At 34.9% G+C, this 10,606-nt stretch overlaps 1 protein-coding gene across 2 annotated transcripts; it reads left to right on the forward strand.

The window, feature by feature from the left end:
- Positions 1-1,024: 1,024 nt before the first annotated feature.
- Positions 1,025-8,888, forward strand: LOC108994982. Of its 2 annotated transcripts, XM_018970430.2 has the most exons (13): positions 1,025-1,093; positions 1,223-1,451; positions 1,866-2,045; positions 2,184-2,294; positions 2,911-3,249; positions 3,323-3,499; positions 3,632-3,919; positions 4,192-4,314; positions 6,306-6,503; positions 6,729-6,982; positions 7,407-7,611; positions 7,905-8,210; positions 8,462-8,888. In XM_018970430.2, exons 2-13 carry the CDS (start codon positions 1,272-1,274, stop codon positions 8,750-8,752), a joined length of 2,652 nt encoding a protein of 883 aa, XP_018825975.1. In that variant the 5' UTR covers positions 1,025-1,093; positions 1,223-1,271; the 3' UTR covers positions 8,753-8,888. The 2 variants fall into 2 exon arrangements, with proteins under 2 accessions (XP_018825975.1, XP_018825980.1); XM_018970435.2 differs by lacking the exons at positions 7,905-8,210; positions 8,462-8,888 and having other exon boundaries at positions 7,343-7,465.
- The last annotated feature ends 1,718 nt before the right edge of the window (positions 8,889-10,606 follow it).

Here is a 10,606-nt window from a genome sequence, read left to right on the forward strand (position 1 = left end):
ACGTGGGTCGTTATATGTACCTTGTACATATATATATATATATATATATATAAATTAAATATTTTAACAAATTTTATTAAATTAAAAAATAAAAATTTGTAACATTATTATTATTGGGTGACCAAAAATAAGTTTAAAAAAGAAAAATTTTATTTCTCATATTAAATTTTATTATCTTCGATCACACCTAATATGCATGCGTACTGATGGGGTTGACAAGTTGAGTAACAATTCTCAAAAAAGTAACAATCCTCAGAACGAGTAATATTACCTTAATTAGGAATATTGTTATAGCTACAGTTATTCATATAGATTTGATCATTGGGATTTCAGTCGCTGACCGATCGACCCTGTCATACCAACATCCTCGATCTCTCTCAATATCTCAATTAACACCGAATAAAATGCAATAATGATGAGGAGTTGGATAAATTCATGCATTTGTATGATATCTGATCATTCATGCATTTGTATGATATCTCTGTACAGATGATCATTTCCTAACTACGGCTACTCGTTTATGGAAAAATCTGTCCTTCCAGAGTTCCTTTCACTTTGTCATGGAGAGTCTGAATAGGAATCATAGGATTACGTTGCATATATATATATATATATATATAGCTTTTATTTCCTTGTCTTACTTAACCTGATCATGCTGGATTGGTTGCTAATTAAAACCTCGTGTGTATACTTCTTTGAGTCGCGTATACATGTAATTATCACCTTCTCGCATATATTGCTGTTTATAATACATTCAAATCAATAAAAGCTGGAGAAAGTTCACAAAAATATTATTAACAGTGATATAAAGGAGAAGAAAAAAAAAAAAGGAAAGACAAATATATAACGGATTAGTGATTACTCTCTCTCTCTCTCTCTACTATATATATATATATATATGCTCTCTCAAAAGACAAAAGTCAAAGAATCTTTCTGGTACTGGTGATGAATACGTAAACTTGGGCATCGCTTTTGTCTTCTCACCCCTTACCGGCGGTTCTCTCCGTCACGAGCTGCCGGTGTACTTATCCTCGCCATCTCAACTAGTCCTTACTAACTTCTAGCTCTTCGTTTCCCTGTCCAAAACACCTCTGTAAGTTCCCACACCTTTTCTACTTCTTCATGCTTTCGTGTTTGGTGTTATCATGTTGTATGTTTTTTGTTACTCTTTGCTTTGTGTTTGTGATCGAGGAGTGAGGAGCAGCATTTTATACTCTTGCAGTTTGGAGGAAAAAGGATTAATCTGGGCTGTGATTATTGAAACCAGGAGAATGTTGCCGCAGAGGAATTTGTGGGTTGCGGTATTATTGATTACAGGAGTTATTGGAGCTAATCTCTACACTTTGGAGGGTCTCCCGCGACGAGTTCTCTTGGATACAGATGTTGATACTGATGATATCTTTGCTCTCTTGTACCTCTTGAAGCAAAACAGGTCAGAGTTAGAGGTGGAGGTGAGTTCATAACGTGTCCTTTCTATCATCACTTGACTGACTTTTTGCTATTTTCAAATGTTGCTCCTAAACGATTTTAATGTTAAAACTTTGGCATTTTAATAGTTTATTCTTCACCTGAGCAATACAAGTGATTTCATAGCAAAATGACAACATGTATAATTAACGAGAATCTTGCGTATATCAGTAGTTGAAGACGCAGGATTTTCTTGTTATAGATGGCTTTGGTGGAAGTTGCAGCTCATACTTCCCTTTACTTGTTGATAAGCGATGACTCGTTCGAATTATTAACGTAATATTGGTCTAAATGCCTTGATGGTTTAGAGTTTAAATAATAGCTGCAGTGAGATGAGATGTCTATAGTTAAATGACTAAAGAAAAGATAGTGAATGTGATCAGTAAAACTTGATGCAGGCAGTCACTATCAATGCAAATGCATGGACTGATGCGGGACATTCTGTGAATCAAATCTATGACATTCTTTACATGATGGGCCGTGATGACATTGCTGTTGGAGTAGGAGGTGATGGTGGGATACTAGAAGATGGTACAGTTCTCCCCAATGTTGGAGGGTTTCTTCCTATTATTGAACAGGTGTGAAAAAGTACTCTGTGATCATTGTGAATGCATGATTTGCTAGAAAGATCATAATGTGTAACTTAACCTTACCACTTACATAATGTTACTCTTGTTATTATCTGTATGGTTCTAATATTATTATCAATATATCAGGGGATTTCAACTGTAGGATATTGTAGATATAGACAAGCTATTCCTGTAGGTTCAAGAGGGCGATTAGATCTTGATGCCAACTATGGAATCAGAAAAGCATTCCTCCCGCAGGTATGGATCTGTACAAGAATCTTGTTCTCGGATGAGATCTGTACTTATAGTTGGTCTGAATACCCATGAATTACAGCACATTGATGCACTTTTATAATGATACTCTTTATGGACTTCTTGCATGTATAAGTTGAGAATGGTATATAGAAAAAGAGGTACACTTGACCATCATTTTCTGAATTTTATGACAGCTAGAGTTGATTGTCCTTGCAATCTTTACTAATAACTTACTTTTCCTTGTTTATCTATTTGAAGCATGTTGGCTGATAACTCTTCAAATTTTGCAGACAAGGCATTATTTTTCTTTTTTGGGTCTTGGCTGGGGAAGTTTGTATCGGGTCGTGCCTTGGTACTTCTTAATGTTCATCCGCTAAATTGCTATGCTAGAAGTGCATTCTGTATACACATTGTCCTCCTTCAGCTGGTTCTGTTAGGATTCAGGAGTCTTTTCGAGCTGTACTGTTGGCCATTCCATTTTAATTAGTTAAAAACTATTTTATATATGCAAAGTCAGCCAGATCAGCTGGATGCTTTGAGCTTAAAAAATGATCAAGTTCTTAAGGTTTGATTCTTGGTTTTCATATCGTTTAGCTCACATAATTTGTGATATAATTAGGGGAGAAGGAAGTATACACCTCTTGGTCAACCAACTGCTCAGCAAGTTATGATTGAAGAAATATCAGAGGGTCCCATAACTGTATTTCTTATAGGAGCACATACCAATTTTGCAATTTTCTTAATGAGCAATCCACATCTAAAGAAAAATATCGAGCACATTTATGTCATGGGTGGTGGTGTGAGGTCAAAGAACCCAACTGGTTGTTGTCCAAAAAATGCTGGCAGCTCATCTTGCGTGCCTCAGCAATGTGGTGACCATGGTAATTTGTACACGGCCTATGCAAGTAATCCTAATGCAGAGTTCAATATGTTTGGAGATCCTTTTGCTGCATACCAGGTAATGCACTTCCTAGTGACAGATCATCATATCAGAAAGTGGTTGCATTTGACAATGATTCCTTTTCTTTTAGGTTTTTCACTCTGGCATTCCCATCACACTTGTTCCACTGGATGCAACGGACACTATCCCAATTAGTGAGAAGTTCTTTGACACATTTGAGCAGAATCAGAATACGTACGAGGCACAATACTGCTTCCAGTCATTGAAAATAAGTCGTGATACATGGTTTGGCAACCAATTCTATACGGTAATTTCTTCCTATTATGAATTCAAATACATACACACCTACTCTAATTTTCATCTCCTACAGGAGTTGAAGTTAATATATATATATATATATATATATATATATATGATACATGAATTTGATTATTTGCAGAGCTATTTTATGTGGGACTCCTTAGCAGCTGGTGTGGCCACTTCAATCATGCTTAACTCTCATGACAACCATGATGGGGAAAATGAATTTGCTGAAATGGAGTATATGAATATTACTGTAGTTACTTCAAACAAACCTTATGGGATGCATGATGGCTCTAATCCATTCTTTGATGACCGCCGAGCTCCCAAGTTTAACTTAAAAAAAGGTGGAGTACATAGTGGTCATGTTCAGACTGGACTTCGAGATCCTTTCTGCATTGTGAAGAATGGGAAGGGAAAATGCCAGGTATTAGATTGCTTAATCTTGTAACATTCAAGAGACAACTTTTTCACCAATTAAAGTCATTTTCTACCACATATCACTCACCAAAGCTTAATTTGCTTCTTTACCTTCATAAATCTGCTTATTTGCTAAGAGGATGCATACACATATACATGTTAGTACTGAAACTCGGGCTGAACTGTAGTTTTCTTCATATGTAGAGAACTAATAAGATTGTAAGATTGATTTGAATTGTGTTTTGTGTTGTTCGAATGTTCATGTGCAATCTATTGCAGGATGGTTATACAGCAGAAGTAACTGGTCCGGAGGCAGTACGTGTGCTAGTTGCTACAAAAGCCAAACCTAGCCAGGAGACAAACAGTTTACTAGACACAGAATTTTATAAGAGCTTCTTGAGTGTAAGTTTTTCTATAACGCCCTAGTCTCGGAGAGTTAGCTTCTGTTATCTAAAATCATCTCCAATAACACAATTATATATACTTCAAAAATTCCATAAAATATTAACTTATTTGTTCAAAACAAATATTCATGTTCCTTCACATGGACACCAAAGAAATACCTCAATAAAATAAATTAAAATCTTCACAAAGAGTCGGAAATATCCATGACTCAAAATACCTAAATAACATAAAATAATAAATCTACTAAATATGACTCTCTAATAAATACTTGTACCCTTTGGCACTTATTTCTCTATGATTATCAAACCTTTCTAACACTTCCTACTTTTGATTTCTAACTGAACCATCAAAATTATCTAAAAAATATTATGGAGATAAGGGGTGAATTATCAACAATTTAGTAAGCTGACAACATATACTAGTATGTAAGCATGAGCATTTACAAAATTCAGAATGTAAAACAAAACATTTATATTTTCAGAATATAGAATCAGGACATGTTATCAAAAATATCAGAGCTAAAATTCAGAAATATTTTTATTCAAAATTCATTTGGTATAGCATAATTGAAACATCACATTAGAACATAATTTCATGTTTAACCCCCATGGTAGGCTTGTGCAAACCCTGACAGCCAATCGAGCAGAAATAGAATGTGAAATCTTTCCTTTATTATTTTCGGAGCCTCGAGTGTGCACACAAGAAAGACAATGCAGAAAATCACTTTGTTTCCAAAGTGGGTGCACCAGAAACAGAAAAGCTGGTACCAACCCGACATCCACTTAATATTCACCTAAAACAATTACAGCTCAATCACAAGTCTATTTAAAAAAATAAGCCCAAATTGAAATATCTGTCCGAATGTTAAAAGTCAAGTCCATCACAATTCAATAAGTATTCTGCCAAGGTTTGACTAAAACGGTAGTAATGTAAAAAAAAAATAAAAATTATTTGAAAAGGGTTCTTCAGTTGCCTTACAAAATCACGTGACAATAGGGCTTAATGGCATTTCTTTGTAAATAACACTACAACTAAGGTTATTCTACAAAGTAGCTCACGTCGGGATCGTGGTGGTGAAGTCCGGGCAGTGATTGGCGGCAACTACGTGGAGGAGAATTTTCACTGAAAACACAAGGCTATGGCAATGAGGCTCTTCTTGCGATGTAGCAGCTTGCTGCTGTTCCATGTGACCGAGGAGGAGGGAAGGAGGTTTCTGGTTGTTAACGTGGCGACGGTTGCTTCCTAGACGTGGACTTTGGCTACGACGTGGGTTTGGGCAAATCTTCGTGTGGGGACGTGATGGCCGCGAGGTGTGGAAAAAAAATGGTAGTTGTGGAGGAGTTTTACTGAAGAACTCAAGGTCGCGGCAACCCTAGGTTGGAAGAGAAAAGAAAATTAAGGTTTGCATGAAGTGCCGATTACGTGAGTATTTATACATGCACTAATGTCGTGAACCCTAGAGGGATGGAGACGTGCATGGAGTGGAGACTGATGTTGGTTCTCACGGGCTTGGGTTTTGGGCGTGCAAGGTTTGGGCTTTTTCCTTGAGTTTTGGGCCTCGATTCAACCTCTAAAATAATTTGACTTGTCCTACAAATTTCTTGGCCCATAAAAAGATTCTACCTAATTCAAAAATATTTAATGATTTTAACTTAATTAGCAAGCCAAATAAAATTCGATATCCGTCAAAATAAAATTCGGATCCGTAGTCTATTCCAAAAATTACTCGTTAATCTCAAATGGGCTTTTCATACGTATAAATCCAAAAAATTTTAGAAAGCTCCGGGTGTTACATTATCTATATGCCTCTTGTCTCCATAATTTTTTAAATCTGTGTCATTGAACACTGATTTATTGGTTTACACTAGAAAATGCTTGCACACACGCAAAACACAGTTTCATGTATAGTTGATGTCTACCTGGAGTACTTCCATGCTTTTGTTGTGGTTGTCGTACATCCTTTTAATGGAATGTATTCTTTCTTGCAGACTCTAAACCGACCTCAACATACTGGGAGATTTAGTTTTAGGTCTCAATTTCCTTACTACAAAGAAGTACTTTACAAACCAGATTTTGGATCTAAAACACTTGGCAAACCTGTTGTTTTTGACATGGATATGAGTGCAGGAGATTTTCTAGCTCTGTTTTACCTCCTAAAAGTACCTGTGGAAGTGATCAACCTCAAGGTAAAGTTATCTTTTTAGCTTTTGTTTGTCACACCATTCCAACGATTTGTAACTTGAGAACTCAGTACAGTTATAATTTCTATACCACGAATCATTCAAAACACAACGCACAAAATGCAACATATCTTCGATCCAAGTAGAAATGGAAACTAGTTTTGTGGCAAATTTTCAACTATATCAACAAAAAGTAATTTTAATGTGCATTGTCTTTCTTCTATCATCCAGGCTATAATTGTAAGCCCAACTGGTTGGGCTAATGCTGCTACAATAGATGTCATTTATGATTTACTTCATATGATGGGGCGTGATGATATTCAAGTTGGTCTTGGAGACTTATTTGCAATGAATCAGTCTGATCCGAGCTTTTCAGCTGTTGGAGACTGCAAATACATTAAGGCCATCCCACATGGCAGTGGTGGATTTCTTGACTCTGACACTCTCTATGGTCTTGCTCGTACTTTGCCACGAAGCCCTAGAAGGTACTAAATTGAGAACTTCCTACAAATCAATATGTACAAGGGCTATGTTTTGTTTGAGGTGTATTCATTTGATACACAGATTCTCGAGTGGAATGCTAAATGCTATCTTTTTGCTCAAAAAAAAAAAAAAACTGAATGTCAATTACATTGTCTGCTTTTATTTCAAGGAGGAAGACAACCGATTGAATAATGATCTCTTGGGCTGCCCAATCTTATACACCCTCGTGCAGTTACATTCTTCATCATATTAAGCATCTTATATTTTTGTGCAGCATTAAGATATTCCACATAAATGAATAACAGACTCTCATCTTTATAATTGACAAAGTGCAAAGACTTAACATTGATGTACTTTATTAGCCGAAGAAGATGAGACTTGAGAAGATTGATTAGTCTGGGACTAAAATCTCGAGTTCTGTAACAGGTATACGGCTGAGAATTCTGTGAAATATGGAGCTCCTCGGGACACTGATCACCCTGAGCGCAGACAGCCACTAGCATTGGAAGTTTGGAAGTCTGTAGTGAAATCACTCGACCAAGGATCTAAGGTCACCATACTGACCAATGGACCCCTGACTAATCTTGCCAAAATTATTTTATCAGAGAAAAATACTACCTCTCTTATTCAGGTAAGTGAGGATTTTTATTTTTTTTTTTTTTTGGTTATTGGGTATTTAATCGTTAATCTCTTATGCAAATTGGGTGGGAAAAGGAGTTACACTCCAGTTTCCACCCAAAATCTTTACCAAAACATGATTTAGATCTCCAGATCAAGCATGCTGTTCTGACCAAATTATGCAAGTGCTGTACTGCTGAACTTGATAATAAACCAAAACTTGCTTTGTTTATTATGTTATAAATTTGAAAAATTCGATAATGTGCATATGATATTGACATAAAATGATTATAAATCTCACTGCAGGATGTTTATATAGTTGGAGGACACATCTACCATGGTCACACGAACAAAGGAAATGTCTTTAGTGTTCCTTCCAATGAATATGCAGAATTCAATATGTTTCTTGACCCTGTGGCTGCAAAGACGGTCTTTGATTCGGAACTCAATATCACGCTCATTCCACTTGGCATCCAGCGTAGCGTTGCTTCATTTCCAAGGCTCTTAGAAAAGTTTCAGGACATAAAAAGGACAGATGAAGCTAAGTTCGCCCGCCGTTTGCTGACAAGGCTATACCGCTTGCAACAAATCGACATTAGATATCAACATATGGTAAAGTCATGAATCTAAGAACTTAATTAGTTTTCCAAGGCTTCATAGTAAAGTTAGTATATGCTGTGAACATAATTGCATTCTCATGCATGCATGTACAATGAATGCAGCATGTCCTCTAGGTGATTTTGATGAGAGTCTTTGGTTTCTTCAATTTTGAACTTCCTGCAAAGGATTTAAAATATTGTATGAATAGGATGATTTCGTTTCCATTGCTTTAGCTGCTGATAATGAATGCTATTCTGGTGCAGGATACATTCTTCGGGGAAATCCTTGGTGCAGTAGCACTGGCTGGTGATCATTCCACTTTGAAGCCAACTTCGCGAGTGAAGCCCATCAAAGTCTTTGCTGAAGGTGTTGAATCCAAAGATGGACAGACCGTGATTGATAAAAAACAAGGAAAATTGGTTAAAATATTGAAAAATGTTAACCCCACAGCGTATTACCATCTATTTGCAAATCAGCTTGGAAATTCGAAGCAGTCTGCTGTGATAGGAAGTTTTGATGACCAGAGAAGAATGTGGAGTACACCATCAACATAACCTGAGTTTTCTTCAAGGCGATGGGTTAATTATTCTTTGACAACAGGAATTTTTTTTCGTCTTCTTGATATACAGCTGCTTCGCAGTTTCACATATACAAAAAAATAAAATAAAATAAACAGCATTTCCATTTGTATTGCTGATATTCTTCAGAGAAATTTTTACAATATCACGTTTCATGTAGGAACTGGTCATTATGCTTTGTAGTCAGTTCCGTGAAAGCAACATTCACACAGTTGTTCTTTTTCTTAATCCTTGTTGAAGCAAATTAATTGTTCATTGTCTATAGTTTCTATAGTTCATTATCCATCCCCAAAATTTGTAAATGAACAAATAATCAGCAATAAATCTCACAATATTAGTTGGGGACGCCAATTCTGTTTAGAAGAATGACCACCTTCTCTTCTATCATTTGAGTAGAAAAGAATGCAAACAAAAACAAACCGCTGGATTTGTGAAACTTAGTTTATTCTTGTGTTGGCCCGATTCGATAATCCAACCCAACAAAGATTCGTTATGATTTTTTTGGTGGAATTTCAATGAAGCTTGGGCCATCAAGTGCAGACTTGGGCCAGGCCGGAGAAACTTTTTGACCCAATTTGTGACTAGAGAAACACCAGATATAAAGTTTGTTCGATATTCATATGGCAAGTTGCTCGAGTAAAGCTAAGACAAAGAGTTCGCTCGACACTCGCTCGAACGAATTTCAGATATAGAGTTTACTTGTTCGAGCAAATAACCCAAAAACCGTGAAATTAAGGGTCCGTTTGGAAACATAATTGTTATCAGGTATTCTCAAATATTTCATTTCCAAACATCATTCAAACACAAAATGTTTTTCAACTCCAAATCTTTAACTTTTCATCTAATCATTACCTAATTATTACAACTTTTTTAAACTTAAAAATAAAACACAAAAAAACAGTACAACTTTTTCAAATTCAAAACAAAAATAATATTTAAATAGTTTTTTAACTTTATAATATTTTTATTCAACTTTCTCTTTTTCATTTTCCAAAACTCAATAAATATTTTAACTCAAACTATTTCATTACTATTCACAAACTATTTTACTATTATTCATGAATATTCTAAAATATTCTTACAGTATCTAGATGAGTCCTAACGTTTCCACCATACAATCCTATATATATGTTTATTATGAATAGTATGGTCGTTTTGAGCATTGTAATTTTGTCCCAAAGTTTATTTTATCATTCATCAATATAATAAAATTCTCTATATCTCCGTGAACGTAGGCACGTTGCTGAATTACAAATGAAATGAGTTAGTTTTTAAAAATTTGTGTTTGGATGTAGAAGTGAAATGAGATTGTTTTAACTTTTTTTGAGATTTGATAGTAGTGGATCCTACCAATTATTGCATAGTATTTGTAATAATTGAAGATTATTTATAAATATATTTTATATTAACTAATAGCAATTAATAAATTACATACCCATAAAAATATTAAAATCACAAATTAATACAATTATATTTTCCAAAATTTATATTATTAAAAAATTCCAAAAAATCTAAATTTTTATTATAATAAATATCATTCAATTACATAATAGAAAATTTCGTACCTTATTTTTTCCCAAAACCCATTATTTCGTTGAAATATTATAAGTTTTGGGTGGGTCCAAAGAAAATTCGAGCATTATCTTCGCATTACCGCGAAGAAAATTTATCTGTTGTTTATATTGGAAAAAATTATATACATGTCCAAGCCCATGCATAAACAGTATTACCATTATGATTGGGAATATTAGATGTTGAACTTCTTAATGTTAGCTTATTCCAATTTTATTCAATTATCCAATATGTGAACAAAGTTTATGAAATACCAAT

This window comes from Juglans regia, chromosome 7 (genome assembly GCF_001411555.2).
Source record: "Juglans regia cultivar Chandler chromosome 7, Walnut 2.0, whole genome shotgun sequence".
Taxonomy (NCBI): domain Eukaryota; kingdom Viridiplantae; phylum Streptophyta; class Magnoliopsida; order Fagales; family Juglandaceae; genus Juglans; species Juglans regia.